We start from the raw sequence: 24925 nt of genomic DNA on the forward strand, positions 1-24925 counted from the left end.
CCAAACAACTAACCAGGCCCTTAGACAGTCAAATACTTAGCATTGTGGAACTGGAATCTAAGTGCTAAATGCTGAAATGGAACGGGTCAGTTTCAGAAAATAAAATATGAAGCGTCAACAAAAAATGCCCAAATCAGTCAACGGAGAAGTCGCTGAACAGCAGCAGCTGTGTCGCCCTTTGCTGGAGACGTTGCCTCTCGCCGGAAACTGCCGGAAACCGGTTGACGGAGCAGGCAACGTCGCCGGAGAACTCCACATGTGCTGCTGCTGTGGGTACTACATAGAGTCCTTGACAAAATCGAGGGGTTCTTCGTTTTGTTTAAAAGTAAAAAAGAAAAAAAGCAGCCCTAATTTAAAGACGGTTTTGGACTTGGTCAACTTTGACCGAGTCCAAAAATGCCAGATACGTACCCAGCTACGTTGACTTTTCCTGGTACGGTTAAACAAGTACCCGACCCGCACCCAAGTGCGTACCGGTACCCATACCGGTATCGCACCAGCATGGTACTGGTATGTGATTTCAGGATTTCATTTTTCATCGGAATTGGTCGTGTAATTGCTGTCTCATACATGATCCATGATTTTAGATTTAAGATTTTCATGTTCTATGGTTCAGGTCACAAGTTCAGCAAAGAGGGCTCCAAGCAAGCACTTCTAAATCTTACTCAAGATCCAGAAAAGGTGCTTCTCCATCAAGTATCTTATCTTGTGTATGAGGATATGATGCTTTACTTCTTATATATAATTTTGTTCTTGTGATAGGAGTTCTGGCTGTATTTAGTAGATTGTTAGTTCCTGTATAGAGTGGCAGAGATATGTGCCTACAAAAATTTCACCAGTTCATTTTAGGTATCTCATTGATCTTGTTGGTGTTTAGGGTGGAGGATACATTTTTGAGTTTGAAAAGTTTCAAGACAGAGATACCTGTCGAGATTTTGTTGGTAAGCCTCTATAAATAGTACATAGCTTGCTTGTTATATACGTTTTTTTTTCTCTTCATTAGAACAAGTTCCCTTCTTTACCTCTTTAAGGTTTCCTTTGTTTCTTAGCTTCTCGATTTAGGTTATTTCAGGATTCATATTGTGGTTTCTCTAGTGGCTGTTTGGAGAAATTCAATCCCGTTCAAGATACTTTTACTGCAGCTTTTAGATATGCGGTTAGTTGTCCTCTTTGAACAATCACGTAGTTACTTTCACTGCTGCATTTCTTGCATCTTGATGGACTAGTTGTATTTGAAACCACTAAACGATTAGGTTATATTTAAGTAAACTGTGGTTTACATATGATGGCCAGTTACTCTTGAAGCACATGCATGATAGTTAAATGCTGGCATCTAGTATCTAAAGGTGATAATGACATTGGGCAGCTGTTTTCTAGATGCTGTAAAGATAGTCATGGTTTGTGTTCTGATGAGTTTGTTTTCAGCTATAGCATAGAGCTATGAGTGGCAACCATGCATGACAAGAGCTTGGAAGTCAGCATCATATGGGTTTATAGACTTGTAGTGCCTTTGTTCATGGTCGTGTTGGAGCGAGGGCTCCTGCCTATAGCCAATGTGGAAAATGTGCAATTGACGACTGCAAAACAGATAGACAACATCAGGAGGAGAGAGCCCAAAAAAAAAACCGAACGAGCCTAAGCTAGCTTTCTTGTGCTTTGCGAAGCTTTGCTTAAGCTCAAGCTGGGTTTACATAACCGTGCATGTGTCAAGATTCATCTTTGGTCTAGTTTATTGGACAATGTGAATCAAGCCAGGCTTTTGCCAAGCCAAACAACATTCTTGGTCAATGGTTTGGTTTAGAATCTTAAATGCTGCCAAGATAATGAAATTCCTTGTGAAGCGATGCTGGAGAATGCATAGATTGCTGTGTAGACTTATCATATCCTTGGATATAAAAGTGCCCCATCACGATGGTCTTCGATATGTCAAAATATCCTGCATATTTTGACTAGATGGTGATCTTGGGGAATAGCATAGTAGGTCGACTAGTTTCTACATTGACAACAAAGTGCTGTACAATTTTTTAATTAATTTTTAAATGTTCTTTTGTGTACATTTTTTTGATCATTGTGATTCTTGCGTAATTTTTCTGTCATGGTTTGTACACATGAAGCTGCTGTGCTTTTCTCGTAAGGCTTGCAATGGAAGAAAATTTTATGGGAAAACACAGAAAATGGCGAAGAAAAATACTATGTTGAAACTTAAAAGATATTTTTAATCTTCTGAGCAGAGGACTATCATGTCATTACAGCTTAAATGAAATGACTCTTTTATTATTTATAAGGCACAGTATGAAATATATATACTTCTTTACATTTTTCATGAAAAAAGGCTGATTATCGGGTGATCCTTTTTGTTATACTTTGTCTATATTTTTTATTTAATAACTCCACATTTTTCTCAAGAAAATTCTCTAGAAAAACATCACATAGGAACTGTGAGTGCCAGTTCTATGTTTAACAGGTTCTACTTTGTCACATTCTGGGCAGATGATTAGCATGTCAGTCTAGCTCCGAAATGAAGTTCTTTTCTCAATACAGTTAGCATGATTGTCAATTTGAAAATTGTACATATTCTCATCTTGTAGTTCTAAACAGAACTTTTAGGGTGTCTTAATATAACTTATAGATCATGTATCAGATTGTAAGGTAGGTTTCTGTTCTCTTTTTTTCCCTCCACTTTGATGAAATTGTTCCGGACAAACATCACAGTTTACCTGCTTTCTGCTGCTTGAAACTGGAATCCTTCTGAAAAAATTTACGATTCTGGCTTCTGCCCTTCATTCCTGTTAATTTTATTTTTATGGTAACAATCTAAAGACTGTCCGTCTTGGAAGTCATTCTGTTAATCATCATCTCTAAAAATGACTTTGCATACTTTCTGACGTTTATGATAACCTGTTAAAGACATTGATCTCTAGTTGGTCATTGATGGATTTCCTAGTCAAGACAGTTTATTATCCTCATCCAGCCATAGGTTCTAATCTGAGTCTCTGACAACCAAAGAAGGGCTGGATTGCAGAAGTTATAAATAATATGTAAAGCACATTGCTGGTGAAAATGAACATGACGAGAACTCCATTGAGTGGTTGGTTTCTGTTGTCAAATTTGGATGCTAGAAGCAGGTTGGTCAGGGCTTGAAAAAGTAGTTGGGACTAGTCGGTTGACTAAATTAAAATCATTATATACATATAATATATAATATTGGGCATAAACATATGCATGCATGTATGCAAATAATAGTCAAATATATACAGATGTGGGAAAATTAAAAAAAAAAGAAGATGAAACACCTGGACACACATATATGTAAGCAGGAAAGTAAAGTTATCCATGCCATCCAGATAGTCTCAGTTAAACAATATATATAACTTATAACAACAGTGTATATATATACATATCCACAAGTAAATCAAAAGAGATATATATGCAGAACTACATTGTAAGATATATACACATGGAAAATATGTGCACATAAGAGAGAGGGGCAACAGTTAGCTGTTTTTATGGCAGAGACAAGTTTCCGAAATCCTCAAGAATAAAGGGAAAAGTTTCACCCAAATGTGATTGCTGGTGAGTACCTGGGATACATTAATTATTGATCAGTTATCCTTTTGGCCAACTAGTACCTGGTGACTTTGAGGCCAAGGACTAGCTGCTGACCAGCGACTGGGCAGATTGGGGGGCCTAGTCAGACTGATTATTTGCTAATTTGAGAACAAATGAAATTACTTTTGCCTAAAGCTTTATCTGATTGGCAGAAATTTTGTACCCAATCATGGTAGACTTGAGATGATTAATAATTTAATAACGAAGAAATGCAGAAATATGTAGTATTCTACGTTATTGGAAATATAAGGATGTAGAAGTTTCCATTTTGATACTTGCAATTGGGCAGGTAAAACTCTTGGGAAGATCCAATCTGCAGCTGCAAGTGGGCAGGGGGCTAATGCTGTTTCTGAAAGATCTGCTGTTGCAGTCCAGGATGAGCAACTTAGCGCAGAAGAGATGGAGCATAGGATGAAACTACTTAGAGACAACATGTTAGTTATTCAACAAACATGCATTTTCCGAACATTATTGTATGATGTATGGATTTGTGAATTGGAATTTGCTTACTCTCCAGCTTTCCTATCTTTTCCATTTACATTGCAATGCATGAACTCTTCTGTCAATCTTGTTAAGTTGTTGAAAATTTATGTTGCTTCTGGCAGCTTCTTTTAAGGACCTGTTCCTCCTCCTTGCAAAAGATTCTCATTGTCGATAGTTCATGACAAACTTGATTAAGCTAAATAGTGGGTGGTTGTATTATCTGCCTGTTGTAAAGCTAGTGTGAATGTGCGTATAGATGATAGACCAAATAATTTTCATGCTCTTTCTGTTAGGTACTCCTGGTTCATAAGGGCTTTCGCTCATACTGTAAAATTGAGCCTTATGGAAGCCTTCTGCCATTCCAAAGGGCACATAATCAGGTTTAGTTCCTGTGGTAAGTTGTTATGCTAGCTGCCATGCTTGGGTACTATTGCCATAGAACAAATAATCATTACAGTACTGACATGGAAGGGAATACTGAAAAACATGGATACCAAAATAATTTGGCCATTGATTTGCAGAATGACTGTCAGAAAGTTTAGCTGCTAAAATTGATGAGGTGGGAAGTATTTTATAATTTTATTTTCTTTTGGGTCTATTTCTGCAAACCATGGTCAAAACTATTGTTCTAGATTTTTTATCGGTGATACTTTTCTCATGTCATCAAAAAGTTTGTTTCTCTCAAGAAAATCAGAGGAATTCAAAATTTGAAATATGAAAATAAAAAATTATGAAAGTTTGAGTCTTTTACTAATACACATACAAAAACATAGGTAAAGATTCAAAATAGTTACTAAAACGTTTGAACTTTGAACCCTCAAAAACTTGAAATATAAAAAACAAAATTTTCCTGAAAAACACAAAAAATCATAATAATGACCTCTGTTTTGCTTTGGAAATAATTTCATATGTCATTCTTGTTGACTTTTTTCATTTCCCTTATTTCTTCTTCTTTGACGTTATATTTTGAGAAAAAATGCAATGTTTGTGATAATGTTTTGAACTAGTATTTTTTTTAAATTCAAAAGTTTGTTTTTCTTGAGAAAATCTTGGGATATCAAAAACTTAAAAATGTAAAATAAAAATTATGAAAACTTAAAACTTTTCCTATTTCTTACAAAAACATTTTTTTTTAATTTTAAGTACTTATTAAAATGCTAAAAACCTAGAACACTTAAAGTTAAAATATGAAAATTAAAAATTTCTTGAGAAAATGCTAAAATATCACCATAAAATCTGATATTTCTTTTTGGAAATATTTTCAATTATCATTATTTTTGACTTTTTTCCTTTTTCCTTATTATTTATTTTTAACATTATAGTTTGAGAAAAATAACAATATTTTTGACAATGATATATATATATATATATATATATATATATATATATATATATATATATATATATTATGCATGTATGCCTATATGTATATACTATTTATAGATATATTGATCTTCCGAATATGCTATGTCATGCAGGTACTCCTCTTAAGGAGGAGTACCCGTATGGTACGGGTATGGCCCTGGTGCGGTCAACACAGTATCGGGTACGGTCAACGTACCCGGGATCATTTTTGTCCATTCTTGGACTCGGTCAACTTTGACCAGGTCCAAAGTTGCCCAGTTTTTGAGTTGAAAATTAAAAATCCCCCTCTCTTTTCTTGTTTCCTTTTTCACTCTAAACCTTTCTTTTTCATAGTTCATCCCAATTTTTCATTTAAAATCTTCCATACAATGTTTCGAAAATCAATTCCTTTTCTATAACTTGACTCTTCGATAATAGTGTGAGCCATAACCACAGCGATGTCAATATATCTTAAAAGTGTGACCTGTTGCTCTTTCTAATCTTGATGATGCGACGGAGAATCAAGAAAGCTGATATATTTGTATGTTAATTACTTCCATACTGTGTTTTGTGAGTATGTTATTCATTTTGAAATTTTTTGACATACATATATATATATATATGTCTGCGTGTGTGTACGGCCGTACCCCCGCACTCAAATTTTTTGAAAATGGTCCGTACCCGTACCCGCACCCGTATTCGTACCTATGTGACACAGCTAATATGTTTTCTTGTGTACTGAACTAATAATAGGAGACAGTTTTACTACAGAACTTTAACAGACAAGTTTGACTAGGTTGAGGATAATGAGCTTTTGATGTAGTACTTTTGGGTTTTTGTTTATTGTTTTGGGTTTTAGAAATTAAAATTAGAGATCTAAAGTTGGTGTTTAGGAAGTTAGAGTATTTTTTATGCTCTATGACATTGACAACAGTAATCTTAATTGGTGAATCAACCTTTAAACTTGAAAACTACCTCATGAAATTCAATCATTCAATCTTTTGGTTATGTTTAATGTGTTTGTGTTACCGTGCATTTCAATTGTTTTGTTGTTATAAGTTGATAGTCATATAATTTTGATTGAGGACTGTTGCAGTTTTGTTGTCAGTTTGAACAATCAATATTTCATATTATTGGTTCCTTTTTCGTTCTGGGATCACTTAATGCACCTAATCCTGCTTAGTCCTACTCCTGCCTAGCATCTAGGCTGTACTTGTTGTCTAGGCTGCAGTTAGTTCTTGTAGAACATAGTTCAGGATGCATAGCTATATGTTATTTTTGTCTTTTAACAGCTTTTACTCCAAGGTAATTTCTAATTTGATTTCTTTAAATATTTCACAATGAACTCTCACATGGCCCTGTCTGCTTCTTTTGTCAGTTGTCACTATTAGAGGACCTGAGTTTTGTTATTCTATGAAATGGAAAATTACTTACTACACAGATATATGTTTAACTGAACAAATGATCTGTCCAATCATATATAGTAAAAGTTGCTTATTTTGAGTGAGAGAAATTTTGATAGTGCAATTGAGTTTATCCTTTTCTGCAACCAGAGATGGACTTGAGGTATAGGACTGTTTATTTGTGTGTTTTTTTTTAAGGTGTACATTGTGGAGACTTTGGCTTGAACTTGTCTTTTCTCATGTCTGATTTTTCTTCCTATCATCATTTTACAGTGAGCTACAGAAGCTGCATAAACAATTCGTCATTGCTGGTGTTCTGACAGAGGCTGAGTTCTGGGCTACTAGAAAGGTTTAATTTATTTGATCAAGTTACACATTTCTGACTTGGAGAATGTATTGATAATAAATATACCATGGTCCTTTTCTTTTGCTGGTTCCTATTTGTGCAGAATTTGCTTGATCGTGGAACCTATCGGCAACCGAAGCAACGCACTGGTTTTAAAAGTGCCATGCTTGCAGATATTAGGCCATCTACTGATGGTCGGGTACATCTCTTTTTCTTTAAGCAGTTTTGTTATTTTCTTCATTAGTATGCTTCTCTTATGCAGTTGTATATTAATTTAGCTACATTTAGGAAGAAAAGAAATTTTGAAGGTTCCGACTTTTTGAATTTTTTTGCTACGAGTAGGACTTTCAAATGGCTAGGGAATCTGTTTGTATTTTCTTTTCAAAATTCAAGGTCTAAAATTTTTATTTGAAGCTGCCAACAAAATAGTTTTGTCACCATTTCTATGGTTGAAATTTTTATTGAGGCTTTATGGCATTCAAATTACACATATTACTTTGAAGGCTGATGAAGGGGGTGTTTTATATAATGAGCAGAATGAAGAAATTGAGTTTCTAACTTTGCCAATCAGAATTGTTGTTGGTGCAATAGTTGCTAAAAGTGCATGTCTAATAAACTTGTCTGACTAACTTTTCCAGTATGGAGTCGTGTCACAAAAAACACACAAAAAAAACACGATAAATAAAATTGGCGTTTAAAACTAAAAAAAACGTTAAAAATGAAAAAACACTTTTTTTTCATTTTTTTCATATTAATGTCTAACAGTTTTTTCATTTTCTATTTTATTTTTGTTGCAAATCTACTTAATTTTAATGTTTGCATTATTAGTTTCTCACTTATTTTATTTTCCCCTCATTTTTAGTTTTTTTTTTTTAAATTTTTAAAAATTTACCGTATTTTTTCCCTTTTCTTCAAGCTTGCCATATTATACCCGAGAAAAACCTTACCGTTTAAAACTCCAAAACGTTATTTGTGGCTATGGTATGGGCTGAATGCTTAGTATATCTAATGTATGAATTAATGTACCCTAAAATTGTGCATTTTCTCCTGGTCATTTTTGTTTTCCAACTCCTTTATGTTGCCTTTTCAGACAAATAAAGTGACGTTCAACTTGACTGCAGAAATAATTCATCAGGTATTTTTTCATTTAAAGCATTTCTTCACCAGCCATCATTTGGTTATTGATTTTCTATATGGGTTGATTTTGTGTGTTATAGTTATTGTTTCATTTGTTGCTTTGGTTTCTAGCTTTTGGTTCTTAATGCTTAAGGAAAGAAGCAATGCCCAATGTATGAACTTGCATGGAAGATTGTGTTATATTCCTTTTCATAATGTGAGGATTTGTTCTGTTCTTTCACAAACTTATTTATAAAATGTTTGTTTGAATGAAGCAGTCAGATGAATATCCACATCATTAACGTAGACATTATTTTAGTTCTTTCAGCGGGAAACAGTCTCATACCGCTCTAGACCAATCAGTACAAGTAATGACATTTTGACAAAAAGATTTTTTCTTTTGAGGTATATCATCATGGCAGTATTTGGACAAAGGAAATTGTGTTAGAACATGTTCATTTCTAATACATTGATCGTATCGTATCAATTTAATTGCTAAAGAATGTGGCTATTCAGATTTACATGAAATGTGAAATGTAAGAAAAATACGAACTGAATGTATTATCTGAATTTAGATGTCCCTCAATGTCATACAAAGGAAAATGTTATTCTAGTTGCCAGAGACATGATTAACAGGGAACAAGGAACATAAGATTATACACTGCATTGTATGACAATGCAATGCTAAATTTAAGTAGGTTGTAATTTGAAACATTGTGAGAAGGAAAGACTGAGGTCCCTTTGATGCAGACAGATAAATTTGTTATTTTTTCTGAAGATGAAAGCTTGAAGTGATTGCTCCTCTTTCCTCTTTTTTTCCCCCAAATTTACTGTGGCATTTAATGAATTAGTGTTTAATATTTACTGCGCTGTTTTGGCATGCAAAGAAAGTGTTATCTTTGCTGTGGATCTGATGGATCAGCACTCTTTTCAATTTTACAATGTGAAGTTGTGCCTTCTCTTCCTAATTTTGCTTTAACTTGATTTCATGGAAATTGTACAGATCTTCGCTGAAAAACCAGCTGTACATCGGGCTTTTCTAAATTTAGTACCAGGCAAGGTATTGTAACAGTTTCTTGTTGCTTGATGTCATGTAAACTGGATGGCACCACACCCCTGAAGCAAAAGACTACATCTTGTCCGTTTCTTCAATTGGTCGAAGTAGAACTCATTGCATGTGATTTGGCTCATGCTGTTGGTCCAACATATGCTTTTTTTCAGCCAATGAGCTTTACATCTCTCAATGGATTCATAAAACGATGTTTTGTGCTTAACAGATGACAGAAAAAGATTTCTGGACAAAATATTGCAGAGCGGAGTATCTTAATAAAACGAGAAATTCTGTAGCAGCTGCAGCAGAGGCTGCTGAAGATGAGGAGCTTGCTGTCTTCTTGAAGCATGATGATATATTGGCCAATGAAGCTCGTCGGAAGGTGCTTACAATTGTGAAAGAGGATTAATGTTGCCAATCAGTTTTGAAGATATCTTGCGCTATGTTTGTTCTTCTCTCTTAGTCATCAATATAAGTTTGACTAGCATTGAAATTGATGTTTTTGAGGACCACTTCATCTCAGGTTCTTACAGGCCATAATGGTATGAAAATTACAAAATACTTTTTGGGAACCTGGTTGGTTTGCCAAACGAGTACTTGGTCATGGTTTTGGAAATAGGCCTACATGTCTTCATCGTTTTCTGAACCTTTGGCCAATCCTGGTTCTTAGTCTATGTCACATGGGTGTTCCTAAAGAGCTGCTGCACCTGCGTTGACAGAATCAGGTGCTAGTGCTGGTGCAGCTCTGACATGGCACGTCTGCTGCAGTCAAACAGACTAGGCTAAAACTGACCATTTTAGATGCACACCTCACTAAATTATCCCTAGAACAAATGTTTATAGTGACTAAAATGTAAATATAGATAAATGAGGCTATTGAACAGTTACCTGACTAGATAATAGATTTTATATATATATATATATATATCCTTGCTGCACCCACACCTAATTTTTTTTTAAAATTGTCACACCCTCTCATCCGCACCTTCACCTGCACCTCCCAGCCATGTGACATAGTTGTTAGTCCTTCAGTCCCTTGGATGCAACAAATGAACAAAGACTAACATGTTCTCAGGGTCTGACTCGTCCAGCATTTATTCTCCCTAGCTAAGGGTAGAGGTTTCTTGCCAGCATCAATGACTTCAGTTTTCACTCATTAAGTTTCACAGCACGAAATGCTTTGAAGTCTGTTATGATTGACAACCATCTCTTCCAAATATTGGATACGTTTTCCATCTATAGTTATGCAAATCAATGCCATCTGAAACATGCATTTAACTTATTTAAGTCACTGATTTTTGTATATTTCAACCGCTACCACTAAATTCAAGAATGATGAACGATTCTATGGTGCTCATGGATTTTGCTAACAGTGCGATCCTTCATTGCACTAGATCTCTAACTTCTTGGAAAACTTAATGACTTCCTGATCTCTGTGTGTTTCTTCATAATTTAATTTTGGTTCATGTAAAAGATGAATTTCCTTGGACTGTATGATCAGTGAAGAGAATGTAATACATTTCTCTATTGCTACTTATAATTATAAGATGCTGGTACAGTGGTACTCTTCTCTATTTGCTTCACTGTATGTTTGTGGCCCAGATTCGAAGGGTTGATCCAACAGTGGACATGGAAGCTGATATTGGAGATGATTACATGCATCTGCCGGTAATTACAAATTTTTTTCCTACTTTTTCACGTGAAACAGCATATCTTGATATTGTTAATCATTTTGTCCTAATGATGGTAGTAATCAACCACTTCGTGGTTAATGAATAGACGATGAAGCAAACTTTGATTTTGTAAAAGCAGTTTGTCGTTCCTTTATTGAAATTCTTGAATTTCTGTTCAAGTTGGAGAATGGTGGGTTTGGCAGGCTGCTTAGAGCTTGCATTTTTGTGGCTTTTGTTTGTAGTGCCAGAGGTGCCCTCGTTTCTCTTTTTTCCTGTTTGCTGGGGATAAAGAAAAGAGGAAAGAGGATGGGATGGGAGGGACCTTCTGAGGACCAGATTGTTTTGTGGGCCTGCTCGGTGAGAGGTAAACCTCAGGTGAACCCCAGGGACTACACCTAACGAGGATGCCATGGATGGCTCTAGGTTCTCAGTGTCAGTGCAGTCCCACTAATACTGATTCAAGATGCTTTAGAAGTTATTCTCATTCTCTTGTGATAGCTTTGTGTTATTTTCCATGACTGGCAATCTGAATTGGAAAAGGGAAAAATAGCAGATCCAGAAATTTTCACAGCTTAACTTTGTAGCTTTACCCTTTTATGAAGTTCAATTTTTTGCATGTAAGTAGAGGTTTGTAGGTGTTGGGACAGCCAATTAGATAGAGCATACAAGAGTAAGTTTGCATGTGTGTATGTTGCTGTCGCCATCAGTATGTTATTTTGACATATAATTGTTAAAAGCTGCAAGTTAGGCATTTAGAAAGTCATGTTTTTACCATATTTTCATAGTAACCTATGAAAAACTGTGAACAAAAAACTATTACTGCAGCATGAATTACATTTATATGAATCTTTAGGAACTTCTGTTGTGATGTACTTATTGAGTGCAATATTTGCATTTCATTGTAGCTTCTCTAGTACACAGCCACTATTAGAATTCTGTGGGGGATGGACAGTAAAAGGTTCAGCCACGAGCCATTTGTTTTTCTAGTACCATAATTTTTAACATGTCTTGAGGTGTGAAGAAGGTTTAAGTTTGTATATTGTTGAACTTTCTATTGTTAAGGTTCTTAATTTAGACTAATATAAGAATTTTAAGTGAATGATTTAATTCCAAGGGAATATGTGGACATTGTGATTTGCACGTTGGTTGTGTCCTGGTAAGATTTTGCTTGTTTTTGTCTTAACTCTTAAGTAATGTCATCCTGATTTTACTACTGAGATGAAAATGAGGTTAATCATTAATACCTTGCTTTTAAAAATGATTGGACATGACTAGAATATGCCAAGAATATATGAGGCTCTTGGGTGGACGAGATTGTTTTCTTTTTCCGCCTCTGAATCCGCACAATTTGGTTTTCATGTGGTTTGCATTTTAAGAGTTGCATGTTTTTCTGTGACAAGTATTTCTGTTTTCCATGCACAATACTGCAGCAAATTATTGTATCGTATATTTTGATCTTTGCTTGACATATCGTTTTATTCTCCTTGGCCTACAGGGTCATGGGATTCTTCATGATGGCATGGATAACATTGATGGTGCAAATGAATTCTCGAGGACATTACTACAAGACCTTAATCGGCATGCATCTGTTGTACTTGAAGGAAGAATGTTGGGTAGGTTGGTTCAGTTTGTCGGCAATGCAGTCTCATGCTCACTTATTTTTTTTCATGCCTCAAGGCTTAAACTTCTTCCAGCTTCGGGCCATGTCACCTTTTGGAGCCTCTTCTATTTTATGAAGTTGCCTCTGGAAATTGTAGTTGCTATGGGAATGAAAAAACTAAATATATTTTGTCAACTACTTTTAACTATTTTTTGGTCTACACTTTTCAATCGAAGGTGTCTGGAAGTCAGATACAGGTAGCTCAAGACCTCAAAAGGACTAGACTGGACTAGTCAATCCAAGTACACACACAAGCAAACATATGTAGGGATTAGTGAGCTGATCAATGACTAAGCTGACTAATTTGACTAGACTGACAAGTTAGTTACTTATTTGATAAGACAACTTGGTTGAAAATTGACTGAACGACTAGTTGGCAAACTAATCGAGATTTTAACCAAGTTTGCAACTGATCTCGAGGTCTTTGAAAAGTAAATGACCTGACATTGTTAATTGGTTCTGCAAAAGAACTACAGAAAGTAGTTCTTAGGAGAGGGAATTTTGTTCTATACTTCTATTTACCCTTTTCAATAGATTAGAAATAATGGACTTGAGATGCTAACTTGACTTCATATTTTGGTTGATAATGGCTGATGTGTCTTTGTAATTACATCCTTCCACATGTTTCAGCTTTTCAATTTTGGGTGGATATATTCATTGTCTTCTTGTATGTAATGTGTATGTCACTGCAGATGTGGAGCTAAGAGATACAAGGACCGTTGCAGAAGCACTTGCAAGGTCCAAACAGGGTTAGCAGCTTTTTTGTTTTATCTCGTCTAATTCATACCATTCAGAGCAAGAGTGGCTCTTCTCACCTGATGACTCTTTTGCAGCTGAAGTTGCTAATGAAATATCGGAGGAGGAAGCAAACCAAAAACGATTAGAGAGAGTGTTCCAAATGACTGAAATGGATGACCTTCAGGCACCTCATCAACTTCCTTTTGCACCTCTTTGCATCAAGGTGGTGAATAACTGGCAGGTTGTTGGCATGCCTATTTTACAGTAGGGTTTCTAACTCTTATTATTTTAGGACCCACGTGAGTACTTTGAATCTCAACAAGCCAGCACCCTTAAAGCGTTAGGAGAAAGTGGTGCTGATGCCAAAACAAGTGCTTGCAATCTGAGGACAGAGGAAGTCTATGATTCTTTTAGGAAGCATATTTCCCATATGCGAACTGTGGGATTGAAAAATCCAGTTATTCAGCTTGATGTTGCTGCCAAGGTAAGATCCTAAAGAGTAAAGAGAGATTTTTGTGACATGACAACTAAAAATAAAAGTGTATTGGAAAGTGTTGCTGTGTCCTGTGAATCAGTGGCTATCAACTTATGGTAGTATGTATTATCAGGATCTATCTGATCTTATTTCTGAGCCCATTGAAATATGTGATCAGTGAAGTTGCTGTACTGGGATCCCCTTTACAGCACAATTCCACCAAATTTATTTCTTATTACATGGTTTTGAGTTATTTGTTGATTGCATGATGAACTTGATGGCCTATTGCAATTGAACATTCTGTGTTTGCTTATTGTGATGGTTTTCAAATCTTACCATGTAAAGCAAAGAAGGTAATCAATCTGTTCTTTTTTTGGTTTTATAAGTGGGTTTTCTGTTCTCTGAAAATAAGGCTGATAACAGCCAAAAACATATTCCCTCAAAAAGCATCAAAGCCACCACAGAAATATGTAACGAATCAGAACATAATAGCAGTGTCCTCCATCGGGAGATCATCCCTTATTTATATACATCAAAACATAATAAAGAGGGAAGAAAGGCCAAACGAGCTCCAACGGTTCAAAAAGGAACCGTTGGAGCTAATCCAACAGTCAGCTCAAATCTGGTCAAGGTACATTCTTGTCCAGATTGAGGCAGAATAAAAAATACAAAAAAGGACAAAAGAATACAACAGATAGAAGAGCTTCCTTCATAACTCCCGAAACTTCTTTGTAGTGGCTCCCTTCTATGCTATGTTACACGGGTGCGGATGCAGGTTTGGGGTAACGACAATTTTCAAAAAAAGATTTAGGTTTGGGTGCAGTGAGAATTATATATATTTATATTATTTTATATAATTAATTGATTGTTTGATAGCCTTATTTATCTATATTTACATTTAAATCGTTATAAACGTTTTGTATTAGGGCTAGTTTAGTCAAGTACACATTTAACATGGTCAGTTTTGGCCTGCTTCAGCTTACTGCACTGGACGTGCTGTGTCGGATAAGCACAAGCACCAGCACCAGCTGCCCAGCATTGACACTAATGCAGCTGCTGTTCAGGGCCTCAGGCGCACCCGTGTGACATAGATTCCATCCCTCATTTCATACTGAACCTCAAAGGAGCTCTTTGTTAGCACATTCTATCCATATCCAATTCCATTCGTTTCTCTTTATTTGGTTTGAATGTCATTCTGTTAGGTTCTGAACCTGAACAGTCTTATTAGAATAGTATAGGGCACAGGAATAAGGTGTGGGTCGGGTCTTAGGAGCAGGCGACCCATTTTCCCTCTTATATTAAAGGACTGATACTGTATTAGGATGAGGATGTTAGTGACATGGATCTTCTCTTGTGTTGGGAGAGTTTTTTGGCCCTAATTAAGAGGTGAATTAGGTCGAGTGTGTTGTGTGTGAGTTTTATCGCAGCTCTGTTAGCTGGTGGCTAACACATTCAATCAAAGAACATGGTCCTTTGGCACAAGAGATATCATTTCTAGTACGGTCGTACTTCTTTAGTCACAATCTGATTGCCACGACCAGCTATGTACCAACCTGATTTTGGCAAGAAACAAAAACAAGGTATCATATTTTGACTATTTTGGATATCACAGCCGTGAAGAAAGAAAATGACTCTCCTTGGATTTCAGTTCCAATTTCAGAACTGACTTTTGATTTCAGAGTACTCTAGTTCTGATTTCAGGTAATAAAAACCAGCAATAGTTACCAGAGAAGACTGAATCTAATCAGAGAAAGCAAAAACTGATCAGAAAAGTAGAAACTGATCAGATAAAGCACTAAACCCTAATTCGTTAAAATGGAATCTGATGAGATGGAAGACAGGATAGAATATTTTAATCTGTAGAGAGATTAGGTAAAACAAGGTCTGATCTAGTAAAGAGAGAAAAAAGACTAAGATCTGACGTCACAAAAAAAGGATTCTGATTTGGCATCAGGGATTAGGGAATATTAGGTTTCATGGTATGAAATATTTTAAGAAGAAAGAAAAAAACAAGAAGTAAGAAGAATATCTCTCTAGATTAAACTGGAGAAAAATGAGGAGGATTTCAGAAAAGCATCTTCAGCAAGCAACATAGGTATCAATTCTATGATTTCTTTACTGCTGGCTGCTCTAAATGAGCTGCTATAATCTAATACAATCTTTCCCCTATTTGCATTTACTGATTCCTATGAATTTATGTGGGAAAAAAGTGATTTGTCTATGGTAACTGTTATGATACGTTAGGTGGATATTGTTGCATGACCCAGGTAATTAGCGGCTTGACTCAGCATCTTTCAAATACCAAGTATCATCTTGGGAAGAATCCACAAGAGAGCTTCCTTGATCGGCTACCTTGCAGAACCAAAGAGGAATTGTTGCTTGTGAGTTGGCTTAGTATTTTTCTGATACTTCATGTGGCATACCTGATCATTGTTTCTTCCTATATTTTCTGGTTTTTGTTGGTTAACATATGATACTTTTGGTGTCCCAACCCTCTCTCTCTTCCTCAGCATTGGACATCCATTCAGGAATTATTGCAGCATTTTTGGTCATCTTATCCAGTTACAAGTGCATACCTTTATGCCAAGGTAATTCATGATATGATATGTGTAGTTATGTGGACTTTTATAAATTTTGTTGATTTCAACAATTACCTTTTTATGGAATGCATATTCTTCAACTGGGGAATTGTGTTTGTTTATAACTTATAGGGACTGTGAGTAACTTGAAGATGCATGTATGATAAACTTGCTTATGTTAAGAGGGTATAGATGATGATCAAATCATTATGGTTTATCTGGTTATCTTGATTATTCATGTTAATTCTTCCATAGCTCAAGCTGTAGAAGATGTAAATGTTCTGAACCAAAGACATTTGTCGTGTGCACTTTACAGAATCTGTAGAGAACTTCCTGGAAGTTGATTAGTGCGACATGTAAAGAACTGCATAATGTTTGAAGAATGTTATTCTATAGTGAATATTTTTGTATGGGAATATAACAATACAACACCAAATTTGTAAGATGGAAGATTCTTAACCTTTTTTCTTTCCTAGAATAGGAGTAGAGCTGGTTTTTGAAGGAGAAACTGTTTTTGGTGCATCTTTTGTCTTCCGGGAGGATGAGTGTATAGGTAGATGATCAAATATTGAATCTATAAATTAGAAGCTCACTGGAGGAAGTGGTCATCAATAACAAATCCTATTGCAAGCCTTAGTCTTAGGGGTAACCTGTAGTCTTGGGGATAGCAGGTTACTAGGAGTCCATCAGACTGGAAACATGTCCTGCAGGCGATATTGAATTTCATTTTACTGCAAGTAGGTTAGCCATTTGTAAAACACTAGAACTGCAGATTGGGCATTAATCTGCCACTTGTAATCCCTGTTCTGTAGTTGAATTCATTTGCTCACCTTGATTAGCTAGTAGGGATGCAAATTGATGACGGATTATGTTAAAATACAGATCCTGAGTTTTAGATGCTGAGGCCACCTCTAAGTTTTTCTAAATGCAAGCATAACTAAAAACCTAGATTTTTAAAAAACAAAAGGAAGAAAAATGGTGGCAATTCCAATCAACAAGTGGAATGACAGGAGAAAGAACATAAAGCAAAAACTGAAGTGGAAGAAGAAAATTATGAATTAGGGGAATTTAGCGGAGAAAAAAGTCAAAAACACAAATATGTCCTTATATCCTAGCTAAATAAAAAATTTTGAAGTCATGAACATATATGCCAAGTGAAATTCTGTCATGGATTGTAAAATGTGAAGGTTCTATATATTGACTTGTCAAAGTTAATAATGTGACGTAGATTTATAAAATTTTAAGGTTCCATTAAGTTGACACCACAAATGAATGTAAGAGTAATGTCTTGTCTTTTCTGGAGTTTCAAAGTGGCTGAGCATGCTACTAAGGTGGTATGCTGGTTCTGCAACATGGAGCTATAGCACTTGGGCTGCGCCAGTGTTTTTTTTATACATCATTTCTTCTGGAATCGAGATGTTTGTTGAAATAGCTTTCTATATTTAGTATGTTACAAGGAGATGGTTCTCCAAGAAGAAGTCTGTGAATATGTCCATCTAAGCATTCCTATTTCTACAGGTTAACAGATTAAAAGATGCTATGACACAAATATATCCAAAACTTCAGGTACCCTTCTTGAAACTATTATTCTAAAGCTTGTCTGTGTTCAAAGATCGACTGTTATGATGTATCAAAGATACCTTTCCTTTGTCCCCTTTATGAATGTAAGCATTGTGATGGCTTTCTGGAAGTTGTCAAGGTGCACCAAGCAACTTGGGATGTGATATGTAAAACTAAGAAGCGTGGGAAGCTGTTGTTGCACAAAGAGTTGGGTGTAAAAGAAAGGTGTTGCTCGTCTAATTATCTAAAACAGAATGAGACTATACATTTGATAATTTGGCATGATGTAGACATTGTTCAGCTTTAATGTAAAATGGGAATGTGGGGCCCATGTTCTTATTGGTAATCGCAACTGGTTGATGATGCTGGAGAAAACTGGAAAAATGGAAAAAAGTGGTTGATTGGTTATTTAGCACCTGAAAATCTGTCGATGACTGTTATCCCTTCAAAGTGCTTTTTCTTGGAAAATATCCTGAAAATCTCATAAAATTTAAACCTTGAATAGGAAAAAAGTTAAAAAATAATAGGTTTTATGACATTTTTTTTGCAAAAATATAAAGTAGAAAACCTTTTGAAGGCATGGAAGAAACAACGAATAATGCATGAGTTATGTTGATGATAGCTTGTCAGTTAGTTGGACCTCTTCACAGCATGGCATTAATGGCCCTTGAAAAACCTGATGTGTCAGTACTTTGGTAGGACCTGAATGGCGATAGTCGGATCACCATTGGAGAGGCAATTGCTAGACTTGAAATGCATGAGTTATGTTTCACTTGCATCTATTGGTTTTGTAAGCAGTAGGGAAAACTGCTTGTATTGAAAGGTTATGTTTAAGCCCCTTCAGTTAGAGCCTTGCACGTCTTGTCGAGGTATATTCATTTACATAATAAAAGTTGTCTATATTAGGTGTTCCACTTGTACTAGCCTTTGCAAGAAAATGATCTGTTCTCTTGTTGGGAAGGCCTCTGCTTTGGACTCTCGTTTGACACCCAAGTCTTGGTGCTTCGCAATTCTGAAGAGAAATTTCTAATTATTTCCATGCTTGAGAAATCCACACCCCTTTGTGACATTGGTGTGGATCTGGAAGTATATGTTTGAAAATATCAATTTTAAAGAATTTGGGTAGGAGGCATGATAGGTTATATGCATTCATTTATGATCCACAAAATTGACGCAAAAAACTCATTAGTTTATAGTTTATACATAATGCATCCAACAACATAGTTTATAAATTTAATAGTTCATAACTTCATACATATAATCTCGTTAACTTAAATTTAGAAAACCTTGTTTACAATAAAAAGATCATCATAATAAATGGGCATTGTTGTTTAAATTTTGGATCAAACTTGGTCTGAGCCAAATCCAGTGCAAAACATACCTATGTCCAAAACTGCCATACTTACACAGGTAAGCAAGCCATTCCGATATACCCAAGTTACATAGTCGCACACCGTTTTGGGTGAGACAATGTTTGACATGTAGACAGGCTTTGACATGGTTGCTAATCTGGTATTTAGAAGAGTCAGCTATCTTATTGTCAATGTGGACTATTGGGAAAGGATGATGCAATCAACTACTTGACAAAACTATAAATACATACTCTAGGAATGATATCATGATTGGGTGCTTGCTTGGAGGAACTCAAGGAGTTGCTTGTAACTGTGAAAATGTTATAAGCCAAAATGACCATCACCATCAGCAAGTCTGGAGTTCATTTGGGTGAAAGTGCCAGAAATGAAGGCACTCACCATAATTTGCAATTACAAATACTTGGAAAACTTATTGTAGTATATGAAGTGGTTCTTTTTGGTTGCAGACACCAGGGGTGAGTACAAGTATTGCAAGTATTTTGTTGAATGAAGACTCCAAACTTTGGTGACATGCTAAGTTGGAAGACAGTACCAACACTCATCAATAGACCATTGTTGTCTGGGGCATATGGATAAACTTTGAGGCTTATTTTATATTTTTCAGTATTACATGGATCGCTCATAAATCATAGTGGTGCCTTTTGCAAACTGGAATTGTGCACAAATATATCAAGCCTTTCTGTTAGAAGTTAGATCTGTTTGATGAAGCTAAATTCTTCAGTCCATGAGTTACTTGGTTCCATGGGTAAGAGCAAAGGGCCACATTCTGCAAAAGATTGCCCTTATCGACGACAATCAGGTGATGAACTTTCTCCATCATGCTGGATATGACCGAGCTAGTGATGGCGGCAGTTGTTAAGTTAGCTTGCAGGAATGCCTTGCGGCTTTGAAATACTTTTCAGAAGATAGTCCATGCTTAGTGTGCATACTTGTTTGCATCCATGTGTACATGATGGTTACAGACTCATAGAGTCCACAAACGCCACTGCTGCTTTGTTGGTTGAGAAATGTGGATCGAAACTGAGTCCAAAACCTTGCCAAGTAGAGGTCATTAAGATGTTCGCTGCCATTAATGTCCATCATTGATTCTCAAGTACAGATCGTTCCTGAAAAAGGTTTCTAGTTTGATGATGTGTACTCTTTATAACTATAACATCATCCTTGAGATTGAGTTCGTCACCTAAGCAAAGGCTATGGTAGTATTGCACCTAGAGTCCTTCAAGATAGTGGGTGACATAGCCTCATGGATGGTCTATTGATAGTGAAAAATAGTGGGAATTTCTGTTTCCTTGCAAGACAGCTAGTTTTATGGTGAAGCAACATATTCTGACCGCTCCTTGTGAAGTCTGGATGGACAAGGGTGTGAAAATGGATGACGTCGATGCAAATTTAATGTTATCGAAGCCCTGCCTAGGCGCCCAGTTCCTAGGTGACTTGCCATTTGAAATGTCTAGAATATTTTCTAGCAATTAGTTGTCAATATCCTAGACCTTTCTATTTGACATTCTAAATTTTTAGTTTTTTTTTGTCCCTTATTCCTCTTTTTTCTTCTTCTGGAACATTTTTTTAATTTTCTTCTTATGTTTTTGTGCAGCTATTTTTACCTTTATTTTTGCATGCGACTTTGTATTAAAAGGGAGAGAGTGTGTGTTGCACGTGTATAATACCTATTGTCTTTTTATACTTTTTCTTGTTTATTGGAAATATGATAGTAGACAGTTTAATGTTAGTATGAACATTGTGATGATAATGAGGATTTATGTGAATTTAATTAGATTAATGATTTAAGTTTTGTTTTATGATTCTAATTTTAGAAATTAGAGATTTAGCTGTTGGCATTTAGGAAATGGTAATGAAAAAACATTAATATGTACTTGTAAGCCTCTTTTATTTTTTATGCTATATAAATTGTGTAATTGTTTAACTTCATTAAATATGACATTTCAAACTCTTAATTATGTTTATTATTATGTAATGGAATTTTTAATGTATTTGTGTTATTGTGCATTTTAATTGTTTTATCATTATAAGTTGATATTGTATGTTTTGTCATTAAATGCTTCAGTTTGATTGTTGATCTTTACAATTGGTTTTCAATTTTATTAGTTTCCCTTTTTTGAGGGCACCACTTAAAGTGCCTAGACCCAAGCAGTGTCCAAACGTGGCCTGAACTTGATAAGGTCGGATCAATCCCAACCTAAGGTGTAGTTGATCCTAGTTGGACTCGGTTGAACCCGACTTTTTAAGAATGTATTCATTACCTGATCCAGCCCAGCCCAGTTGGTAACTGATCTTGCAGCAGCAGCCCCCTCCCTCACCCAGTGTTTTCTAATCTCGAACTGTGCAACATTTGTCCAGAGTTGTAAACCCAGAGAGAGAGAGAGAGAGAGAGACTCTGTGACAATGCAGAGGACGTTTCAACATCCTTCCCCAATCTTCTCCCATGAAGGAAGAGATAGAGAGATGCAACAATGGGAAGGATGTCTCAAGTTCCCTCCCCTATATTCTTTCATTCTGGAATAATCATAAAGGTTAATGAATTCTATTGCTTTTGAAATGTAAACTAAAAGCTTCTATTTAAGATGGTATTACCATTACACTAAGTCTAAAAATTTTATGGGTTTATTTTATTTGGAATTAATTGGGAAATTCTGGCCAAAATCAAAGAATGGATCCAACCAATTACTCCAGGTTGGATCATGGATCTTTGAATGAGTTTGTCTTGAAATTTTACGTACCGATGCTGGGGTGAGCCATGAGGTCAATACTGGCATCAGTCTGGCGCTTAAGCGGGTGCTGCACAGCCTCCCTCTTAGCCTGGCCAGGCTCAAGATTATATGTGGCACTGGCCAGCCAAATTGACTAGTACCTGTCTGATTCAAGTTAAATGGATTAGGTCCAGGTCTAACTTTGAACTTTTTTGTTTAACGACTTTGCATTTTCTTCCTTGCTATAATTTATTTTCTAGTTATCCATTTAATTGTAATAGTTTTAAGAAAATGCAACATGTTCAGCATATATCCAGACCACTATATATTTTACGATATGATGATTGATAATCTTAATAATTTTTAAGTTACTCCTACTGGGCTCGTGATTTGACCCACCCTGGCCCATTAAGTAGATTGGTTATGCTAGGCCCGGGTTTTGGTGAGCCTGAGGGTCACAACTTTGACCCAAGCCTGGCCCAGCCTGGACGTAGAGCCCATTGCCTGTCTTTAGTCCCACTAGGCTCTAGGCTAATTGACTATCTAGGTTGTGCCTTAATGCTTTTGACAACATAGTCTACATATATATAAAACTACATATGTGTCTATATCTGTGACTATATTTGACACTTAGTGTTGCATTTTATTATCTCTCTCTCTCTCTCTCTCTCTCTCTCTATATATATATATATATATATATATATATACACACATATATATTCCCCCCTTGTATGCTTAAAGTTAGTCCAGCCTATGCGCATCTAGACTTCAGTCTCTACATCACTTACCTCTGCCTAACACTTCTTAACAACATAGACACAAAATCCACTCGAAGTATGAAGAGGTACTTGATGAAACAGCCAAGGAGTTGAATTCTAGGACTCTTGTTTTCAGTTCTCTAATTGTGAGTAGCAGATTTTCGGGTGTGCGAGAGGCTTATCTCATTGCTCGAGCTAAAGATGAAGCCCCTTCCTTCTCCTTGTCCCCAGGGTCCAGATCTGTGTCAGTACCAGGTTGCGAGATATATACCTCTCGGTCATGAAGTTGCGGATTGGAAAATGGATAATAAAAAGGAGGCTAGGAGAGGCCTTCAACATGGTGCCCACATGGGTCATCAGCGGCAGCAAAGTGGACAGGGAAGAAGAATAAGATGTGTGTGTGTGTGTGTGTGAAGCAGGGAGAGAGAGAGAGAGTTCCAAAAAGATTATAATTCAAGTGGGATTCACTGTGAAGAACAGGGCAACTAAAGGGAATGTAGAGATAAAGAAGATGAAGTCAAACCAACCTGTGCTGTACATTCAAGCCAAGTTGTTCATCTTCCTTTTCTGTGTATGAACTTTGAAGTCATCTATCATATCTATGTTGGGGAGCTGTTCTGTCCATTGGCTTGTATTTATATGTTTATTTATGTTTTTTTTATGTTGAGTTGTATTTATAATTTTATTTTTTTATTATTTACAGGAGGCTAAAGAAACGGTGCAGTCAGAGTTCCGGCATCAGGTTTCTCTTTTAGTGCAACCAATGCTTCAGGTACATAAAAAACTTGCGTTTGTCTTGCACATTGGGGGAATGATATTTTTCACCTGATATGGTTTTTTTAATGGGTACCTTTTTGCTTTTCTGTTTGTCCTTTTGGCTAAAAAATACATGATTTTCCATGTCAGTAGAGAATACTACCATGCAAACATGGGAATTTTGTTTATTTATTCAGTATTTCACTTGCCTTTCATGGGCTTGGGTAGCACAATTTTGGTCTTGCCGGTCTAGTGCACTTCTCATCAATTGTTTTGATACAGGTGTTCTCTGCACTCTCGTTTTAATGAGTGGTGACTACTAGGTCGTGTTTTATGAAGAAAGATGTTTAATTTAGAGATACTGAAAAAAGGAAAAATGTTTACTTGGTTTTTAAGAAAGCCGATTTGTTAAAAAGGCCTGTTCAAGGTTGGTTCTACATAAGTTGTCCCTTTAGATCACACCTGCGTAGTTTTAAAAAGAAAATTGAACACCCTAGGAAGTCATGACACCTTATTTCTCTGTTCCTGCTCTTGGCTTGACGAGTTTGTCAATGACATTTGAGTAAAGTTTCTCCAGAAATCTGAATTATTGGGTGTCGTGAACAGTCTTTGGATGCTGCTTTTGCACACTACGAAGCTGAGTTGCAGAAAACCATGAAAAAGAATGAGAGGTCAAATGGGTTTCTTTAATGGAGGTTTGCCTGCTTTCTGTTTCTGCTTGAAGATGCTTTTCATTTCACCATTATTATTCATGTACTGAGAGAAACGAGTTTTGATATCTGCACCTAAATGCGAACATTTTGTTCCTATGCTCGCCGCAGGTGTTGCCTCAACGATTCTTTTCAGATAAAGTAAATTTCATTTACATGTTTCCGATGAAGTAATATAAACATGGCATGCTTGCATGGCCCAGTAGATTGACAATTGCTGCCGATTTTTTGACAACATTGACATCGAGTTGTCAATCATCGATGGAGCCCGTTCTTACTTTAAGGCGGCTATGAGTGTTATTTTCCACAGGCTTTGTACGTCCAAGCTAACGTTGATTACGCAAATTATGGATAGAAGCTGGCAGGAAGAGGCTTCTAGACGATAGAGCGTCCTATTCATGTCTATTACAAGGAAACAGAATCACGGTTTTATGATGAGGCATCTCATAGTTATATTCATAGTTACCATGCCTCATCTAAAGAGGGAAGAGCACTGGTGGGAAAAGGAAACCACAGTTGAGCATCAAAAAATGTTTGGATTAGTGAATAAGAGAAACGCTTTGTGGAGAAACACCTTTGTGTC

General features: G+C 36.1%; 1 protein-coding gene across 5 annotated transcripts in view; it reads left to right on the top strand.

Moving 5' to 3' along the window:
* Positions 1–24925, top strand: part of LOC116255673 (general transcription and DNA repair factor IIH subunit TFB1-1-like) — a 30529-nt gene extending 5604 nt beyond the window's left edge. For 3 of the 5 annotated variants that reach the window (XM_031631579.2, XM_031631578.2, XM_031631574.2), the window contains exons 4-21: positions 617–681; positions 878–941; positions 3899–4043; positions 7113–7188; positions 7289–7384; positions 8276–8320; positions 9305–9361; positions 9579–9734; positions 10955–11020; positions 12521–12638; positions 13378–13434; positions 13519–13646; positions 13716–13907; positions 16166–16279; positions 16409–16486; positions 17996–18043; positions 23580–23648; positions 24239–24505. In XM_031631579.2, coding sequence (XP_031487439.1) covers positions 617–681; positions 878–941; positions 3899–4043; positions 7113–7188; positions 7289–7384; positions 8276–8320; positions 9305–9361; positions 9579–9734; positions 10955–11020; positions 12521–12638; positions 13378–13434; positions 13519–13646; positions 13716–13907; positions 16166–16279; positions 16409–16486; positions 17996–18043; positions 23580–23648; positions 24239–24322 — 1658 coding nt within the window. In that variant the 3' untranslated portion in view covers positions 24323–24505. The other 2 variants (XM_031631577.2, XM_031631575.2) reach the window with 2 other exon arrangements.

This window comes from Nymphaea colorata, chromosome 6 (genome assembly GCF_008831285.2).
Source record: "Nymphaea colorata isolate Beijing-Zhang1983 chromosome 6, ASM883128v2, whole genome shotgun sequence".
Classification (NCBI taxonomy): Eukaryota; Viridiplantae; Streptophyta; class Magnoliopsida; order Nymphaeales; family Nymphaeaceae; genus Nymphaea; species Nymphaea colorata.